General features: G+C 36.6%; 1 protein-coding gene across 2 annotated transcripts; it reads left to right on the top strand.

Annotated features, from left to right (window-relative positions):
• The first annotated feature begins 59 nt into the window (after positions 1 to 59).
• On the top strand, positions 60 to 16445 carry GOLT1B (golgi transport 1B). Of its 2 annotated transcripts, XM_034936191.2 has the most exons (6): positions 89 to 221; positions 5159 to 5250; positions 6677 to 6855; positions 10589 to 10670; positions 13533 to 13565; positions 13964 to 16445. In XM_034936191.2, the coding sequence occupies exons 1-5, from the start codon at positions 197 to 199 to the stop codon at positions 13539 to 13541; spliced, it is 387 nt and encodes a 128-aa protein (XP_034792082.1). In that variant the 5' UTR covers positions 89 to 196; the 3' UTR covers positions 13542 to 13565; positions 13964 to 16445. The 2 variants fall into 2 exon arrangements, with proteins under 2 accessions (XP_003828943.1, XP_034792082.1); XM_003828895.5 differs by lacking the exon at positions 13533 to 13565 and having other exon boundaries at positions 60 to 221.
• The last annotated feature ends 5064 nt before the right edge of the window (positions 16446 to 21509 follow it).

The following is a 21509-nucleotide window of genomic DNA, read 5'->3' as shown; positions in this document are numbered from 1 at the left end:
TACGAGTTATTGGTTGAGATTGGAAGCAGGTTTCGCCAATAGGAAGCGGTCTTAAAGCGGCAGTGAGGGTGGCTGCGTGTTTCCGGAAGACGTGGCGGCTCTCGCCTGGGCTGTTTCCCGGCTTCATTTCTCCCGACTCAGCTTCCCACCCTGGGCTTTCCGAGGTGCTGTCGCCGCTGTCCCCACCACTGCAGCCATGATCTCCTTAACGGACACGCAGAGTAAGCACCTGCTCCGGGGCCCCCGCCTCGAGCCGCGCACACCCATCGCCCGGCTGGGTCTCGCCCCTCCGCCGGGGTCAATGAATGAAGCTCTGGGTTGGGGGCGGTGGCCTGCGAGACAGAGCTAGGGCTGCTGGGACCCTAAGGGGCTGCCTTCGGGATGCCGGGGCTAGACTTGCACTGGCGGACCTGACCTGGGAGAAGAGTCTGTGGGGCAGGGTGGGACGCCCTATGTTGGGAGGGGAGCTTTAGCCGAGAGTCTGTCTCATTCCAGGGTCGCGCTGATCTCCTCATCCCCAGTGAGATGGGCGCTTTGTTCTAGGGGCTTGCCACAAGAGAAAGTTTGCGTGGTGCCCGCGGCCCACTCTCGGGATCGTTTATGCGCATGACACACTTCGGGACCTCTACAAGTCCCTGGCTGGCTGGTTATTTGGGAGGCGGTATTTTAAATGTCACCTACAGTAGGCTCTTTTTGAAAATGTCCTTACGCTTAAATGTGGCATTTTGAATATTCGCTTTTTGCCAGTACTGTAAGCAGCCTTTTAGAAATCTCTTGAAACATTCTCACTTTTCTACCTGCTAAAGTTTCAAGCAGTAGAGAAAAACCACTTTGTGTGCCATTAAAGGATATATTTCGTTAGTATTGTATATTGTGCTTTGTGGCTTGTTTTATTATTTTAGCATCACTCTCTGCCTGCCACAGAGTTCTCCAGGCCTATTTCATCTCTAAAGCTAGCATTGATATCGGTTTCCTTTTCTTTCATTATAATATTTCCACTTTTCCTACTGCTTTTTGTTAATATTAATAATTTTTGTATTTATGTCTGCCCAAGCTCTGTACCTCATATTTTGATGTTCATAAGAGTCTCTTTTTGTCTCACTTTGCTTTATCTGCCATGCCTTTCATTTCACTCCAGTTAACTCAGATTTTCAATATTTTAAGACTTAAACAGTGAATTGAAGTGAAAAATAGAAGTTTATTTAAAATGCCCTATTTTAAAGTGGAGTCTTCTTGTGGAGATTCAAGTCATGGCAGACCAACTTCACAGAGCTTCTAAGGCCTCCTACACAAACTGCCACCCCCCAATCAGTCTGTCTTCCCTCCTGAGGCTGGACTGGGGCTGCCTCTTGGGGCCACCTGCCCCAAGGTTGCCGCCCACTTTGGTCCATTGGCCTGGCCTGTTCTGATCAAAGAAAATAAAAGTGTAGTCTTGAGGGGGTAGGAATCTAGTGTAATAATAATTACTGGCAATTATATAAAGGTATTTTCTTTCAGTTTACCATGTGCTTTCATGTGAATCATTATGCATAATTCTTATAAGAGCCCTGTAAGGCTCACAGAAGCATGCCCCTTTCATAAGTTAAATGAGGCACAAAAGAAATTGAGTGCGTGGTCAAAGAAAAAGTGACAGAAACAAAACATGATCCCAGGTGTGCTGGCTCAGAAACCTTTTGCACTGTACCCCACTATCACCTAAGAAGACTTGATATAAACTTTATTTGAGATCTGAGAATAATCTGTGCATAGAAATTATATTTTTGAAGACTTAATATAGTGATGAGTGCCTGCTTTATAAAAACAAGAGAGTGGGTTTGGACTATGGGCATTCTCCCTGAGAAGCATTCTCCTCACTTCATTAAATTTTGTGAGGGCGATGAAATTTTACTCTTTGCTGTTCACTTGTCACATGTTTTAGGTGAAACAGTGGATTGAAACATAAAACGATTAGTGAACCAAATGCATTTTGGATTTCAAATTGTGTTTGTGTGTGAGTGTGTTTAACTGCAGGGATTGGCCATCATTCAAGTGATTTGTCAGGATTATTCTAGGATTTTGGTTTTTAGAGAGTGGCCAAGCACTGCTCAGAGTAGAATAAATGGAAATTCATGATTATTTTAAGGCATTCTAGGACTTCCCTCACCGCCCCAAAAAAAGACAAGACTTATTCAGAGGGGCGGAGGAGGGGCATGCTGCCTCTAAATCTTCATTTCATCACATTGTCTAAAAGTCTAGTGTGATAATTGCATTCTCCAGTACAGTTAATGTTCAATTGAATTCTTGCTTGACTTCTGTTTTTCAAAGGGTATGGTAAGAGAGACAATGCTGCTTTTAAAAAATTGTGAATAAGATATCAAAATGCTAACAGTGTTTGCCATTAGATTATGCGTGTCTTTCCTTATACAATTTCCACAGTATGCTCCTTATGTTAGACAGATTCGTTTTATTAAATTGTTTTTATATTTTTTTAAACTTGTGGACAGTTTTTTAAACATGTGGGAGGAGTGAAGGAAGATAAGTTTGTTTTACTGGATATGATTCCGATGGGAAGAAGGCAGCTCTATGCAAGGCTTTTGATAGCCAGAGGGCTTATGAATGTATACGGATAGGGAAAAGGGGGATCCTGGAGGTGAGAAAAAGGCACAATGAGGCCAATTTGAGACTTTTGACCAGTGTGGATCAGGAGCTACTTGGCAATGTCATTGCCAGTACCAGTTGTGGCAAAGATGTTTTGGGCAATGTCTCCCGCTGGACTGTACTGGATAAAGTAGTGGAATATTTTGGTTCCCATGTTGTAGTTGTAGGACCATTGTCTGTGGAGTGAGAAGACTGGTTGAATGGTGACTTCACAGACTGTTGTACCTGCCTCCATACCACCAGCACCCACACACACATTTTTGCTGCTTCTATGATCAAGAACAAGTTACTGAATACCTCTAGGTCCATGGTTGCACATATGAACCATAGGACCAGTGCTACCTTTCACCTCACAATTTTGTTAAAGAAATTATAAAATTTTTGTATAAACACTTCATGACATGGTAAACCATACTCAGAGATTGGCCTTTTTGACCGCAGTTAATTTTTAATAGTTCTACTTGGCTATGTTAGATAACAAGCTAATATTAAACTTGAATCCCCTAAAAGATGCGTCCCCCAGAAGTTCAGAATACTCCAGTGTCCTTGAGTTTCACGTAACCAAACACCTTTAACCTAAAAAATAAAAATTCTGTGGGAAGAGGTATGGCATTAATGGTTAAGCACATGAGCTTTGGATTCAAAAGACCTTGGTTTGAATGCTTATCTAGAAGTGTGGCTTTGGGCAACTTAAGTCAACTCTCTAAATTTCAATTTCCTCCATCTTTAAAAAGATGTAATTATACCTGCATTCCAGTAGTATTGGAAGTATTAAGTTTTATATAAGGTATGTGAAGCACTTCACAAGGCCTAATTCGTGGTAAATTCTCAGTACATAGTAGGTGTCTTTCCATATACCTTCCTTTCTAAAAACATCTCAGAATTTTTATGTAATCATCAAGGTTATTTGTGAAATGATAGAAATTAGTCATCTTCAACTAACAAAGCTGCCGATGTTTAATCCTAACTACTAAATAGTTATTTAATAGAATTTTACTTGCTCTTTTGTCCATATTTTCCTCTATGAAATTATGTCCACTATCCAAATAGTTAATTTGGTAAATTCTCTTAAGGCCTTTGATCATGAAAGTATCAGCCTCAAATTTTCATAGGAATGTGTGTTGAATTCACTTAACTGGTGTATTTATAGACCAGGTACCTGAATTATTTTAGACTAACTTTGGGAACAAAAGGTGTCTGCAATGGAAGACACTAGTTATCAGGAAATTGAGCAGGTGGGGAATGTAGAAAAAGCTAAAGTTGATAAAAGTTTTCAAGTTATCAGAACATTTTATATGACTTAAGATTTTTTAAAGTAGCTGTGACCTAGATTTTAGCTTTCTGGAGCTGAGGCAAAAAAGTTAAGCAATAGATCAGAAATCAGTGATAGGGTATTTTAAATTGTGCTTCTAAAAATATGGTGGCTTCTACTCTGACTCATCTGTATGCAGATTGTGCTTCTAACTAAACTACGGATTAATGGCTATTTTCTAGAATCAAAACTAAAATGATCCAGGAGGTAACTTAGTGAATTGTGCTTTATAACATTAATAGAAGAGTACGTCTGTCACCTTAGAAGTTAAGACTTTTCATACTAAAAAAATAAGACCTAGAGAATGCACAATCAATAAAAGTATTAATTTTATATACAAGATAAACATAGACTTTAAAGCTTACACCTCGTCTACCACTGTATATTCAGTACCTGGAACAGTTCCTTGCATCTGGCAGTTGATCAACAATTCTTTGTTTTTTAATGAAACTAATGAAACATGAAAAACCTAGAATATTAATATTAGGTAAAACAGTATTCTTTGAAACTTCGGAGAGGTGATTTTAGGACTCTAGACCAAATATTTAAGTAGATTTATAGTTTAGGTAAATTTGTAGATAAGTCCATAATAAGTAATCAAGAAATTAAAAGTGATGCCTGACCTTCTGAAAATTTGGTTTTGAGAATACTGGTACCATGATTTTCGAAATATTTCTTGTTGCCATTGTGACAAGCAGTATATAATTGGATAAAGGATATTGATTGTGCGGACCTACCATAACATTTCTAATGGAATAAAGAAGGAATCAATTTTAAGAGGAAGAAAGAACTACAGATATTGTGCATTTAAATAATAATTATAGAATGTGAAGGGAGATAAGTAATTAAGGAAACCTATACATTTATGTCTGATGTGAGAGAGCTTTTCAGGAGGAAAAAAACAAATTACATATTAAAACCAAAGGTTTAGAATCCCGATTTATCTTTTTTATTATAGCTATGCCTGAGAAATGCTATCTCCCATATAAGGCTTAGAAATTTTCATTCATGTTTTAAATTTTGAAATAATTTGCTGATAATTAATTTGTTATAAGAGCTAAATAAATGTCATTATGAAGTTAACCTGCAATGTTGGGTACCTGTTTTCTTATACCTATGAAAGGAAAACTGGAAAATTTTCTTGGTTTACAGTGATGTTAATGTGACTTTAATTTTTCTCTGCCCTTAACCATATACCTTATATTGCAGAAATTGGAATGGGATTAACAGGATTTGGAGTGTTTTTCCTGTTCTTTGGAATGATTCTCTTTTTTGACAAAGCACTACTGGCTATTGGAAATGTGAGTTTTTAAATATATATTTTAACTAAATTTATAAGGAAATTTTAACTACGAATGAATTATTATCTGCTATTAAATTTGGGGAAAATAATTCACTATTACTCATAAGTAATTCCTGTTACATTCTCTATTTCCATCAGGAATGAAACCTGTCAGCTTTCTGTTTAAATAAAAGGTAAACACTTAATGAGGTTTTCTAATTCCATAACTACTCTGTTAAGTGTTTGTCATGAGATTTACAATAGATTAAATGAAGGCTGCCTCTAAATAGGAGTTCAAAATAGATGACTTGATAGTTTCATGTCTTGATAAATCACTAAAGTATTTTTACTTTAAACATCCAAGACTTCACATTTGATTCAGCTGCATAAGATAGATTTTTTTAACCTTTTTAAAAATATATATTTCTGTGTTAATGGTTGACTTGCTTAGAAAGGGATCTATGTTGTTTATTTGGAATGTGTACTATGCTATTCATGTGTGGAGGTTATGATCCAGAAATAAATAATAACCCTTCTAAGGTAGTGAAGACACTGTGTGTGTGTGTGTGTGTGTGTGTGTGTGTGTGTGTGTGTGTGTGTGTATACACACACACATATATATTTGGGCTTTTAACTGGAAATGGGAAAAGATAAAGGATAGCAAAATTGTTCAAAATTGATGTCTTAATAAATGATAATAGCATTAGTATCCTAGAATATGAAGCTTAACCATTAGGCTTAATATGTATTTGTGCGAAATATTTTTCACTAAAGAATGTTAATGGGGAGGGCAAGTATTTGGAAAGAAAACCTGGGGAAAGCAAGCTCTTAATCCATCACCATTTCTTGTCCACAGAATACATTCAAAATATTTGAAAACACATGGTTGTATTTTTATTTCTGCTGCCACCAGATATTCTAGAATTTATAAAACTAGAATCTTCTTGGCTTCACGTTGTTTCTTCTGCTATCAACTTAGCCATGTCAATATTTCTCCCATCCATAGAAACTCCTGTAGCCTATGATGAATATTTCAGAACCAAGAGGAATACCCTTGGGTGACATATTTATGGGCAGCTTTCCTCTTTATGCCTTGCCAACTCATCTGCTTGACTAAGCCTTCCTCATCCAGCTAAAACTAGGAAAACTACTGCAGACACAGATGCCCCTTGGTAACGTCTAATCTTTCTTTGTTTCTCTTTTTCTCCATTTAATCAAGATAGAAGAGGAATGAGACAAGTGGAACAAAGCTACAACTTTAACATGCATAACGCACTCCTTGGTTCTGCTGCTTGGTTGTACATTACAGTTCTGTCTGGCCAGTTGCCCACATTAAAAGCCAAACAAATGTGCTTCTTTTTTTATATTTAGCTTTGACTTTACGTTTAAAATTTATGCATTGTGTTTAACTACCTTTTCCGTGTTGTATTTTCTTTCTCTTTTAGGTTTTATTTGTAGCCGGCTTGGCTTTTGTAATTGGTTTAGAAAGAACATTCAGATTCTTCTTCCAAAAACATAAAATGAAAGCTACAGGTTTTTTTCTGGGTGGTGTATTTGTAGTCCTTATTGGTTGGCCTTTGATAGGCATGATCTTCGAAATTTATGGATTTTTTCTCTTGTTCAGGTAAGGCATATTATTGTCTCTTTCAGTAAATCAGTGTGTCAGATAGTTAGTACAAAAACTCAGATATTTGCATCAGTTGGAGTAAGATGATGATCATTTCCTTAAATGGAATTTTATTTAGGTTGAATCTTATAGATTTAGATGAAGCAACTATAAAAATGTTTTATCACATGTAAATGATTGCCTAATGGTATAAATTATCTTGTTTTGTCAGCACAATAAAGTTTATTTTATTGGCATTTTAAGGCACCATCTTTATGTTTGATATTTGTATCAACTAAATAGTGGTAGGTAGGTAGGTAGGTCGGTCGATCGATCGGTCGGTAGGTAGATAGATAGATAGATAGATAGATAGATAGATAGATAGATAGATCGATCCAGCATTTTGGTGTGTAGAATCTTATACTTCATAGCTACTGCTACTTGATGCAAATTTATTTAGCACATATACATATTAGAAGATTGTTTACCAAATACACCACTATGGGAGATTTTGAGCAGGTAATATTTTGTAAATGCCAGTTAGCAGGTAAACAATAGTATGTGTATATATCTATATGAAAATACCTTTGGCCAGGTGCGGTGGCTCACACCTGTAATCCCAGCACTTTGGGAGGCCGAGGTGGGCGGATCACCTGAGGTCAGGAGGTCAAGACCAGCCTGGCCAACATGATGAAACCCCATCTCTACTAAAAATTCAAAAATTAGCTGGCCATGCTGGCAGGTGCCTGTAATCCTAGCTACTCGGGAGGCTGAGGCAGGAGAATTGTTTGAACCTGGGAGGCGGAAGTTGCAGTGAGCCGATCACACCATTGCACTCCAGCCTAGGCAATAGAGCGAGACTCTGTCTCAAAAAAAAAAAACAGAAAAGAAAATAACTTTAAGTAGGGTTGAGCTTAATTATTTATTCCAGAAATGCATATCCTTTGTCTTCTGTCTGCCAGGCACTGTATTACCCACAGGAGACATAAAAATAAATTAAGTACCAAATCTGCTTTAGAAAATCTCTCATTTCTATTATGGAAAGTAGACTCTAAAAATACCAATAGGATATAGTCATAATGCCATTATAAATGTATATGCAGAATATTGTGGAAGCATGATTAAAAAATTAGTAAATTCAAGGAGAGGTGAGAAATGTTAACTGATAAACTGGGCTTTGAAGAATGGGTAAGAATTTATCCTATGAACGAGAAAGGGAACGACAGTTAACAGAAGAAACAGACAGGGCCATAAAAACACACAGCTTGTTCTGAAAAGAATGAATACTCTTATAGAACAGGAGCATGTGATCAGTTGAAGGAAATGGTTGGTAATGAAACTGAAAATGAAGCCTGGAGCCAGGTTACAGACTTTCTTTGATGACTTGTTAAGAAAAGTATACCTTATCCTGTAACCAAATTTGGGCTGGGGGAGCGGTGTTTGGAGAAGGTCGGGGGAGTGGGGCACAGAGGTTTTTAAGCCAGAGGTGGTACAACAGGGTAGATGTTTTAGGAAGGTTGTTCTGATATCAGGATAAAGTAGGTATTAAAGAGAAAAACTGAAGTCAGGGGAGCCAGTCAAGAGGCTGTTAATACAGTACAGAATATACAGTGATAAGACTGGAATCTTGGAGTACTTTTGACATTTTAGGGTAGGTGGAGAAAAAGAAGAAAACACTAGAAGAGACTAGGAAAAGAGGTGGGAGAAGAACTAGGAGTAAAGCTCATGGTGGCTAAGAGAGAAAAGAATGAAGAAGAGTTTGTTTTGGCAGATGTATCTTGCAGCAGAAAACTTAAGCACCTTAAGAAGTAAGAAAATCATTGGCTTTCCCAGTTATGTGGGGGTTTTAGTAATAATGGTTAAAAGCCAAAGCTGATCTTTGAGATGAATAAAAAATGGGAAGTCTTAGTATCATTGACAAGCTTGGAGTAATACACAGGTTTCGTGGTTTAGAGAGCTTTGTGGTATAAATACTAGTTTTTGTTTTTGGGTTTTGTTGTGTTCTGAGATATTCTGAGCTGGAGATTTAGTGCCAAGGGTCTTTGATGTTGTTTTTCTAGATATTTATAATCCTAAATAATGGCATTTGAAATCACACATTTTTATGTTTTAAAACAATACTTAAAATAAATGATCTTTTGAATTCATTACTACTAGAAAATGATTGTGATTTTCTTTGAAACACGCACATACACCATCAACATAAATACTTGTCTAATTTAAAAAATTCTGCTTTCTGTTTAATTCTTTATTTTGACTTCTGCAGATCCATAACAGAATCTTATTGCTTAACTTCTGAACTCTATTCATTGTAGTATTTTCATCCCTATCTAACTCTGTGAAGAAAACAGCTTTTTTTCTGTACTCGTCTTACCACAATCAACACAGAAGACTGCTGTGACCAAATGAGTGGGGGGTTTTCCTGATATCGCAATCAAACAGTTAGTTGTCTGCAACAGACAACAGCTGGGTGTCCTCCCAATATAGTTCTGATACTGTCTACATGGAGATAGCTCCAGATCACACAGGTTGAGGGCTCAGTCCCACAACTGTCCTCCACTCCCAATGACGCCAGCCACAAGCCCCAGGTTGTTTTACCCATGCTTCTGACTGATCAGCTGTAAGTTGGGGTTCCCACGATCCCCTGTTTGGATCAGACTAATTTACTAGAGAGGCTCACAGAGCTCAAGGAAACACTGATGTTTACTAGTTTATTATAAAGGATATTACAAAGGATACAAATAAAGAGATGCATAGGGCAAGGAAAGGGGGGAGGGTCGCAGATCCCCCCTCACCCTCCCCAACCCACCATCCTCCAAGAACATCCTTGTATTCAGCTATCCGGAAGCTCCCTGACCACTGTCCTTTTGGGTTTTTATGGAGGCTTCATTACTAGGCATGATTGATTAAATTATTGGCCATGGGTGATCAGCTTCACAGCCCCTCTCCCCTTCGTGGAGGTTAGGAGGTAGGGCTCAGATTTCCAGCCCTCTAATCTTGCCTTGGTCTTTCTGGTGACCAGCCCCCATCCTGAAGCTGCCTAGGGGCTGCCAACCATTGATGATAACTCATTAGTATACAAAAAGACATCACCTTGTAGAGACTCTTAAGTATTTTAGGAGTTGTAAGCCAGAAAATGAGGTCAAAGACCAAATATATATTTCACAATATCACTACATATTTTAAGACCCAGGAAAAGTTTAGTTTCTTTGCATTTTTAAAATAAACTATTTCATTCTCTTCCTATACTGAGGTAGCTTAACTGATCTACTGTCAATTTTAAACTGGTTAGAAGCTGTTTAACTTCTGTAGACTTGTATTTCTACCAAGAAAGAATGAGACATACTGTGAGGATCAGTATCTGGCAGGTAGTCTCTTAGTGTTAACTAAATGTTTTGACCCTTAGTACTTACTTAGTAAATGATAGCTATTATTATTTTCATGGTTCTACACATATGGTCTCAACAGCCCCTTCCTTTTTATCAGTTTCACCCCATACAACTCATAGTTGGAGAAATCTTCAGCAGTTGAGCTAACTCATAATCTGAGTTATATATAGCTAGGCCTCATGTACTTCCCACATTTTTACCGACAATCACAAAATTTTTAATTAAGTTTGTAGTTATTTCTAAGTTTGAAGACCCTCAATTATTCAGAATTTTAACAGGATACTTTCTTTTTCCTTGGTTAGCAATTATTTTGAAAATAGAAAATGTGTAAATATTAAGAACCTTTTTTTTCCCTCTCCCAGGGGCTTCTTTCCTGTCGTTGTTGGCTTTATTAGAAGAGTGCCAGTCCTTGGATCCCTCCTAAATTTACCTGGAATTAGATCAGTAAGTAATCATGTATATTTTAGGCCAACAAAATACGTATTTTGATGCTTTTTACTTCTAGAAATTTGAGTAATTGATACTTGGTTAATTGCTGAGTTTTGTAGTATGATATAGTTACTTCACATAGATCATGAGTACCATGAAGACCAAAAAATAATTATTGCTAAACCTATAAAATATGAAATTTTGTTTTACCGTATCCATTTCTGGATCCATATTCTCTATTTTTTAATGTTACTCAGATTTGATATGCTATGCTACCTTTCTCTTTGAGAGTTCAGGGCATTTTTCATTTAACTTTTATATAATCTCTAATTTTAGAAGCAATAATGTAAAAAGGAAACCATTATTTCCTACAAATATTTTGTTTCTCAGACTGTATCACCAATAGACTAGATTCAGACAATTAAATAAGGCCGAGTGTGGTGGCTCACACCCTGCACTTTGGGAGGCTGAGGTGGGTGAATTGCTTGAGCCTAGGAGTTCGAGACCAGCCTGGGCAACATGGTGAAACCCCATCTCTACCCCCGCAAATACAAAAATTAGCTGGGTGTGATGGTATGTGCCTGTAGTCCCAGCTACTCGAGAGATTGAGGTGAGAGGATTGGCTTGGGCCTAGGAGGTCAAGGCTGCAGTGAGCCATGATTGTGCCACTGCACTTTAGCCTGGGTGGGTGACACAGTAAGACCCTGTCTCAAAAAAAAAAAAAAAAAGAGTTGAATAAAGCACTATTATACTGGGATTCAGATGGTAAGAATCTATTCCCAGCTCTGTTTACAGTTTGAACAAGCTTGTCAAATTTGTTTTCCAGTGTGTGCCTTGGTTTCCACCTTGATAAAATAAAGGGAATCAAATCAGACAAGGGTTAAAGAGAATGTTTTCAAAGTTAACAAATAGAGTTTCTTCCTTTTATTCAATATTCATTCAACAAATGTTTCGTACTAAACTGCTACCTTGAAGGTTGTAACATCTTTTGGTGGAGCCTTAGAAGGCCATTCAGAATTCAGCTTATTTTTTGCCACCTTGGGAAAAGCTTTCCTGACTCCCTGTGGCTGACTCGGGGTGTGCTTCTATAACATTCCTGTGCACAACTCTATCATAGCATTTACCTCTGTTTTTTTCTTTGTTTTTGTTTTTTCTTAGAGAGAGTCTCAAACTCTTGGGCTCAAGCAATGCCCCCACCTCAGCCTCCCAAAGTGCTGGGATTACAGGTGTGAGCCACCACACCCAGCCTTACCTCTCATTTAATTGTCAAAAAAAAAAGGCTTCAGGCCATGCATGGTGGTTCACTCCTGTAATTCCAGCACTTTGGGAGGCCAAGGTGGAAGGATTGCTTGAACCAGGAGATCAAGGCTGTGTTAAGCGATGCTCACACCGCCGCACTATAGCCTGGGCAATAGAGCAAAACCTTGTCTCAAACAAAAAAGAAAAAAGAGAAAGGAAAGGAGAAAGGGAGGCACTTCCATGTAAAACTACAGTCCTTGAGGGCAGAGACAGGTTGTATTTTATTCATTGTTCTATCCCCAGTGACCAGCATAATATCTGGCATATAATGGAAACTCAAAATATTTTCTGCTAAGCAAGTGAGTGAAGGATGGCATTTTGTTGACCTCAGGGAACTTGCTCAATTTCAAGACAAGACCAGATGACTGTCTCTTAGCCTACCTCCTCAGTTTCAAAACTAAACAAAATCCTTAATTTCTAAAGGAATCTAGGTGATCTAGAATTCAGCTGAGTTGGCTACAATCCTTTTGGCTCTAGGTCAGACCCATATCAGAAGTATTCATATCCTTCTTTGGATTGGTTTCATAGATCCAACTCTGTCCTAAATAACTAGGATAAACTAGCTTTATAGGAAAACTTAAAAGACTACAAGTTCCAGTTAGGTTCAGGGAAGTTAATCAACTTTCTAAAGTTGTTCACAGATTTTTATAGATGTTTCTAGAGAGAAAGTTCATAGCATTTTATTGAATGCTCAAAGAGCTAAAGAATGGCTTACCTATGGAAGAATAAGTACCACTATAAGCCTAATCCCATTGCCATCCCCAGGGTAATTTTAGGGTCAGAACCTTACAGCCAAGACAATCTAAATATTTCAAGTTACCTTTGGAGAGAGAATATTGTGCTTTCTCTCCACTTAAATTTACCTTAAAATTCTAATAAATCCATGAATTCTTTGAGAGCAACTTTTAGTTTCAGTGGCCAGCCACCTGTTTGTGATAATATAACAAAATGTTGGAATGTAGGCTTATAGGGGTATACTCTGATTTCATTTGCATTAATCTGCAAATTCATACAGTGGTCAGTGTTATTTATACCTAGAATGGCTTTTGAATGTACTGAAACTTCTAGTTACAGAGTTGTAATCATTATTTGTGCCCTTAATTTAAGGATTCTCAAGAATTTGCATAAATGGACACCCAATACAATAGAATATGTTTCTTATCGTTATTCATCATGATAAGTGCTTATGTAAAAATGTGAATCGTGAAATAAAATAAATGATCAGATGATTGCTAGAATTTGATAGTATAACCACCTGGGTTATATAACTTTTAATGTCTCTACCAATTATATACAATATCAGTCTTTACATCACCATCTGGAATGTTAAAAAAAAAAAAAAAAAAAAGCCCAACTGCTTTATGTTTGGGGTGGAGTAACCAAAGTAAATAACCACTTACAGTAATGTGTGTTAAAATTTATATTCAATAATTATAAATTTATGCTTACATCATTAAATCTATCTTTAATGTCATTACCACTTTCAATCCAAAGTCCAGAATACACATTTAAAGTATTTTTAGTCAATAACTGTTGTTAACTATTGAACTTAATGGAGTTAAATCTGTTTGTCCAAAGACTACATAGGCCCAGAAGAGATCCACAGTAATGGTCAGTTGAAATATCTTATTGGGTTCATTAATGCATGAATGGCTGACATTTCAGTTTTTTTTATGTTTTTATTTTTTATTTTTTGTTAAGCTAGCAGTGTTATCTTCATCTTATACAATTTCTTTATTCATTGTGTTGCATTTTTCATGTTGCACCCTTAAATTCATATGTATAACATGTCATGCAAAAAACAACTTTTAGAAAAAAAAAATTTATACACGTTTATGTATCAGAAGATGATGGTGAGTAGTACTGGATTAGTCATTGTCAGTCATACCTTAAATTTCCACAACTCTTCTTGTAAGGCTGGGTTTTTAAAATCAACATTTTAAATATTGATATAATGTTTTATAATGTTCTGGGCTTTCTTTAATTCTCTGTTTTTCTTCTCCTTACAGTTTGTAGATAAAGTTGGAGAAAGCAACAATATGGTATAACAACAAGTGAATTTGAAGACTCATTTAAAATATTGTGTTATTTATAAAGTCATTTGAAGAATATTCAGCACAAAATTAAATTACATGAAATAGCTTGTAATGTTCTTTACAGGAGTTTAAAACGTATAGCCTACAAAGTACCAGCAGCAAATTAGCAAAGAAGCAGTGAAAACAGGCTTCTACTCAAGTGAACTAAGAAGAAGTCAGCAAGCAAACTGAGAGAGGTGAAATCCATGTTAATGATGCTTAAGAAACTCTTGAAGGCTATTTGTATTGTTTTTCCACAATGTGCGAAACTCAGCCATCCTTAGAGAACTGTGGTGCCTGTTTCTTTTCTTTTTATTTTGAAGGCTCAGGAGCATCCATAGGCATTTGCTTTTTAGAAATGTCCACTGCAATGGCAAAAATATTTCCAGTTGCACTGTATCTCTGGAAGTGATGCATGAATTCGATTGGATTGTGTCATTTTAAAGTATTAAAACCAAGGAAACCCCAATTTTGATGTATGGATTACTTTTTTTTGTAAACATGGTTAAAATAAAACTTTTGTGGTTCTTCTGAATCTTAATATTTCAAAGCCAGGTGAAAATCTGAACTAGATATTCTTTGTTGGAATATGCAAAGGTCATTCTTTACTAACTTTTAGTTACTAAATTATAGCTAAGTTTTGTCAGCAACATACTCCGGAAAGTCTCATACTTCTTGAGAGTCTGCCCTCCTAAGTATCTGTCATTACGTGTAAGTATTTAACAAAAAAGCATTCTTGACCATGAATGAAGTAGTTTGTTTTATAGCTTGTCTCATTGAATAGTATTATTGAAGATACTAAATGATGCAAACCAAATGGATTTTTTCCATGTCATGATGTAATTTTTCTTTCTTCTTTCTTTTTTTTAAATTTTAGCAGTGGCTTATTATTTGTTTTTCATAAATTAAAATAACTTTTGATAATGTTTACTTTAAGACATGTAACATGTTAAAAGGTTAAACTTATGGCTATTTTTAAAGGGCTATTCATTTAATCTGAGTTTTCCCTTATTTTCAGCTTTTTCCTAGCATATAATAGTCATTAAGCATGACATATCCTTCATATGATCACTCATCTTGAGTTAATTAGAAAATACCTGAGTTCACGTGCTAAAGTCATTTCACTGTAATAAACTGACTATGGTTTCTTAAGAACATGACACTAAAAAAAAAGTGTTTTTTTTCCACCGTTGCTGATTATTAGACAGTAGGAAATAGCTGTTTTCTTTAGTTTTACAAGATGTGACAGCTTTAGTGGTAGATGTAGGGAAACATTTCAACAGCCATAGTACTATTTGTTTTACCACTGATTGCACTGTTTTGTTTTTTTAACAGTTGCAAAGCTTTTTAATGCATAAAAGTATAATTGAAATCTGTGGTATTTATTTACAAACATGTCTACAAAAATAGATTACAGCTTATTTTATTTTTAGTTAAATCTCTTGATACACAGAGAACTCCCAGTCTTGCTCATCTAAATAAGGAAAGACTTGGTGTATAGTGTGATGGTTTAGTCTTAAGGATTACTGACATTTTTGGTACTTGCATTTGACTTACGATGTATCTGTGAAAATGGGATGATATTGACAAATGGAGACTCCTACCTCAATAGTTAATGGAATAATAAGAGCCTACTGTTGTGTCTAATGTTCTTCAAAAAAGTAATATCCTCACTTGGAGAGTGTCAAATACATACTTTGAGGATTGACTTCATATAAGGTGCCCTGTAGAACTCTGTTACACATATTTTTGACCCATATTATTTACAATGTCTTGATAATTCTACCTTTTTAGAGCAAGAATAGTATCTGCTAATGTAAGGGACATCTGTATTTAACTCCTTTGTAGACATGAATTTCTATCAAAATGTTCTTTGCACTGTAACAGAGATTCCTTTTTTCAATAATCTTAATTCAAAAGCATTATTAGACTTGAAAGGGTTTGATAATCTCCCAGTCCTTAGTAAAGATTGAGAGAGGCTGGAGCAGTTTTCAGTTTTAAATGAGTCTGCAGTTAATATCAAATGTGAGTTTGGGACTGCCTGGCAACACTTATATTTCTTATTCAGAACCCTTGATGAGACTATTTTTAAACATACTAGTCTGCTGATAGAAAGCGCTATACATCCTATTGTTTCTTTCTTTCCAAAATCAGCCTTCTGTCTGTAACAAAAATGTACTTTATAGAGATGGAGGAAAAGGTCTAATACTACATAGCCTTAAGTGTTTCTGTCATTGTTCAAGTGTATTTTCTGTAACAGAAACATATTTGGAATGTTTTTCTTTTCCCCTTATAAATTGTAATTCCTGAAATACTGCTGCTTTAAAAAGTTTCACTGTCAGATTATATTATCTAACAATTGAATATTGTAAATATACTTGTCTTACCTCTCAATAAAAGGGTACTTTTCTATTAATTGGTGGTCAAGTATATCTGTGTTATGAAGTTCTAAAAGCTAATTTAGCATTGCAAAATAACCTCATTTTAAAAAAAATTAGCCTTATATGCAATGTTTTATTTATCAAATGATCTTCACATCTTTCATTTCCAAATTGTTGAAATGTACTAATGAATACAAATAGACTTCAAGTAAGCAAAAACGTTCTTAATTTTGAAAACTGTAAAATAAAGTCACTTACCTTGAGCAATATGCTATTTTTTAAAAATCAGACTCCCAGTTTGTATATTATGTTATTCAATAGACATTTTCTGAGTACCCCTTGAATACTAAAAGTCCTGTGTTGAATGTGGGAGACCCAGGAGAACAAGATATGTGCCATCTGCTCATTAAGTGCTTAGAATATTAACATTGCTTTTAAATTCTTAGCCGTATTTCCAAATAACTTGTCCTGACTTACACTGCAAACAAATGGTGGTAGAAGAATTTGCGGTCAAAACACCCCAACCTCTTATTTTTCTCCCAGTCAAGAGTTACTAAAACTATTCAACCTTCAGCTATGTTGAATAGTTTTAGTAACTCTTGACTGGGACAAAAGCTGTGTGATTGGTTCGCATTTTCAAAAGATGTCTGGAGGAAAAAAATAATACCAGCTTTAACTCTGGGAGGTTTGTTTTGAGATGTAATTTCTTTTGCAAGTCTGTATATGTATTCAACTTAATGTAGCGTATGTTTTTGGTTTCTTTGTGGCAGGGGGAAGAGAATTGTTTTTAATGTAGGCCTAGGGATTTAGAACTGTCACTGCTATTTGTGTTGTCTGGAAGCCTGCCACCAAATCTGTATTGCCACAGGCAGTTGGGGCAGTTTTCTGAAAGCTGCTATGATTGCTACCATTAATTGCAAAATTTAAAAAGTGGTCAGGGAATTTAGAAATTAGAGGAGAAATGCTTATATATTTTTTCTCAGGATGGAAAGGATCTTAAGTTTTTGTCACCTAAATAAGACCACAACACCTACAGTGTTTTAACTGTAAATTTTATTAAGGCCGAAAAAAAAAACACTAGCCAAGTCTACCACTTAACATACCCAGTAAGTATTTGTTGAATTCACTAATTAAGCTGCAAATCCAGACTATTGTTGGGTGAAGGGAAATCTTGAATCTGTTATTAAATATCCAGCATATTTCTCTAATCTTGACCTGAGCCAAAAGGCCCCAACCTCAGTTCTTCTGTTACCTGTATCCATGTAGGAGATTGGACACTAGCAGCATGCCCAAAATTCTTCATTGACTAACATGCGTTTCCATGACCTTAGCTTTACTCAATTCTCAAGGCCTGATTAAAATGTCACTGCTATCATATCTTTCCTTACCAGCTAGGCCCAAACAGTTGCTCCTTCCCTGTCCTCTCATACAACTTTCCACTTGCTTTGTATTGATTTGGTTATGGAAAAGATTCTTGAGGTTCAAAATCTCCTCTTTGATTTGTATCTCCAGTTCCTGGCATTTAGTAGGTGCCCAATAAATGGTTTAATGAGTGAAAGTTCATTCTTCCAGCTCTTCTGGTGCTGGCCCCATTGATCACTTCTTTTTTTTGTTTGTTCGTTTTTGTTTCTTGAGACGGAGACTTGCTCTTGTCACCCAGGCTGGAGTGCAGTGGCATGATCTTGGCTCACTGCAGCCTTCACCTTCTGGGTTCAAGTGATTCTCCTGCCTCAGCGTCCTGAGTAGCTGGGATTACAGGCGCCCGCCACCACACCTGGCTAATTTTTGTATTTCTAGTAGAGATGGGGTTTTGCCATGTTAGCCAGGCTGATCCCGAACTCCTGACCTCGTGATCTGCCCACCTCGGCCTCCCAAAGTGCTGGGATTACAGGCTTGAGCCACCGTGCCTGGCCTGATCACTTCTAATATATTGAAATCAGCCTCTATCAGCCGTAAAGTTAAATCTAATGATCTGGCCCCCGCTGAAGTCCACCTTTCTACTTCACATTCCTTAGGACTTTACTGTACCCAGTAGCTCGTCAATGGAGAGAGGGATCATAGATAAAAGAAAGACCATGCCTCCAGATTGGCTGCGCTTCTTCACAAAAAAGGGAGGGCACTGGGGAAACCAGAAGCTACTCCTAAAGTTTTGAGGCTGGTGTGAATCACTGATACTCGGTTTTCCTTTCTTTCCAATATGAAATGAAGAGTTTCTTGGGTTTTGTTTGTCACTGGAGCTGGTATTACGAAGTAAAATTATCCCAAAGAGAAAATGAAGTTTATTCCTTAAGTGACAAAAGCCAGAAATAATACCCTATGACAAGAGGGATCACTTGCACGATGGTCTTTTTACATATGTGAATTAATACCGATAATAATGGGTAATTGAATCCCTGAAGAAGACTCATCTGATGTGATGTGATCCCGTGAGGTGTCTATGAGTTCTGTGGCGGTATAAGGACCAGTCTTGGTGCTAAAACGCTAACTCTACCATTTAGTGTCATGTCAAGTCAAACTCTATGAGTATGCTCCTAAGTGAAATTCAGGATCTATTGCATGAATTTGGTATGAAAAATGAATGTAACAACGGGTGTCAAAGGGCTTTCTCAAATTTAAAGTGTGAAAATAACATGTGTTATTGTCCTGAGAGTATTTCTGGCCCAGTGATATAGATTAGAAGTAGGACAACTAACTATCCCATCTTCCTATTGATCACACCTGGCAACAGCTGGTATTCAACCTAATTCACATTGTAGGATTATGGGATTATTATTCACATTTCTGAGCTACCAGTGTTTATATGGCTCAACATTTCCAAAATGTTGAGTATTAGTGTTTTGTTGCTTGCATCTTGATCCAAGACCTTTTTGCTATATTTGTCCTCTGTCTTTGTGCTGCTCCTACATAGCATACACCATTAGTAGCCATGTCTTATGAATTATCCTGTAGTAATGGTGGGTGTATATTAATTCATATGCACTATTCTGTCATTTTGGAAATGAATGGTAAAACATTTTAATCCAGAAGTTAGTATGAAATTGGTGAACTTGAGTCTTCCCTGCTTCACTTGTATCTACCCCAACTCCCCCTAAACAGTACTTACCTTAACTCTCCTCAGAAAACCAATATCTTCATATTTTCTCCTTCTTCTCCCTATCCGTAGTTCTGGAGAAAGGATCTGAAACAGTTTGTAAACAAAGAATTGCAATATTATCTGCTTCAGGGTATGAGCTCATCGGGAATTAACGTGTTAAGTAAAAGGAAACCCAGGTTAAGACATTGGCCAATTAATGGGAAGTTTTATTTTGGATAGCAGGCCTTCTTAATGCCCCTAAAGCCCCTCCTAAAACTGGTAACCCTTTGGGGAAATGACTTCTTTCATCTGATGATGAGACAGCTGGCCTAAGGGGCTGAATACAAGCCCCACAGAAGATTGAACCCATATCTTTATTCATGTTATCCAACCCAAATTCTCTCTATGCTGTCATCAAAAAGTAATTTAGGCATTTTGTGCCATAATAGCCATATTGTCCAGATAACCTTATCCAAGATAGCAGCTGTTTTCCTTGTGAACACAATAATCACTGACCTTGAAAGAATGTCATTTAAACAGTGACAGGTGATCACTGGTTAAATAGGTTCTGGGCACTCTACAGTCGACTACAAGAATCCAGGTAACAGTGATGAATTCAAAACAGTCTTCATTGAATGTGCCTTTAAAAAAGGCTTAACAGACCATTTGTTCAACATCTACTGCTTGCTCATACTGTCAGGAGAATAAAATTCCAGGGCTTTACTTATCTTGGATTTTTGTTGTTGTGTGTTTTGTTTTGTTTTATACCAAATATTGTAACTTAACCCATGTCTTGTTTTGGACCTGTAAAAACCCTAAAAGCTTTGTGATTTAACAAAAACATTCTATTGGGGTTCAGTGCCCTTTGGAAATCCTTTTAGAAGTAACACATTCTAGCATGTTACTCTTGATAAGACTGCAATATTGATAATATGTCAAAACCATTCCCTTCTTTTGTGCACATTAAACTGAAAATGGCAGCTTTGACGTAAGACATCTGCTTGTGAATTCATTAGCTAAACTATTATCAGCAAAGCACATTTATTTATTCTTAAAATTGTAAGTTCAAAGCACATTTTATTGGTGATTCATTTTCCTGCTCCTCTTCCCAAAACCTTTGTGTTTTGGGAACAAAAAGGCATTTGACTTATTTTTCAGGTAACCTAGTAATCAGGTTTCATGTGTGACTATTTAAAATATAAACACAGCATATTTCACTTCTTTTATCGCTCTTTTTTGAAGGAAATTGCTACAATCCTTAGAAATGAAAATCCTAAAATCTCACATTTGAAGCATTATTAAAATAGCATCCAGATAACCTTTTAGTCAGTTTTTATCTTTCTCCTCTCCTACGACAGTGGAAATAGAACATTACACTAATGCCTCTAGTTTTTTCCTGCTTTGCTGTTTTCCTTGAAGACAGTAAATAGTTCTCAAGTTTCTACTCACATACTACTTTCTATATTCCATTCTCATTTACTAACCAAACCTCAGTTTTCCTGTCTGCATATCAGTGTCAAGTCTAAATATCAGTGCCCAAACTCCAATCTCTTTTCCAAGTATTTGCAGGCAGATAGCATGAGCCTTTTAAACTTCAATCCCAAATGAAACTTACTGGTTCTCTCCTCAGAGTCCCTGCTATTTCTGTCTAGCCATTCTTCCAGCCACACAAACTCTGAGGTTTAGTTTTCATCACTTCTTATACCCCTAAATCTTTGTTACTCAAAATGTCCAAGGGTCAATAGCATCTATCACCATCACCTGGGAGTCTATTACAAATGCAGAATTTCAGGCCCCACTCCAGGTATACTGAATCAGAATCTGCATTTTAACAAATTCTCAGGTGATTCCCGTGCACATTAATACCTGAAAACCACTGCCCTAACTGAAAAGGAACTGCTATGACCTAAATGTTTGTGTCCTACCAAAATTCATATGCTAAAATCCTAAACCTCAATATGATGGTAGGGCCTTTGGGACATGACTAGGTCATAAGGGTGGAGCCCTCATAAATGGGATGAAAGTC

The sequence above is a fragment of the Pan paniscus genome, chromosome 10 (assembly GCF_029289425.2).
Source record: "Pan paniscus chromosome 10, NHGRI_mPanPan1-v2.0_pri, whole genome shotgun sequence".
NCBI classification, from domain to species: domain Eukaryota; kingdom Metazoa; phylum Chordata; class Mammalia; order Primates; family Hominidae; genus Pan; species Pan paniscus.
Note: the sequence above shows the minus strand (reverse complement) of the source record. Positions and strands in the feature narration are given on the sequence as shown.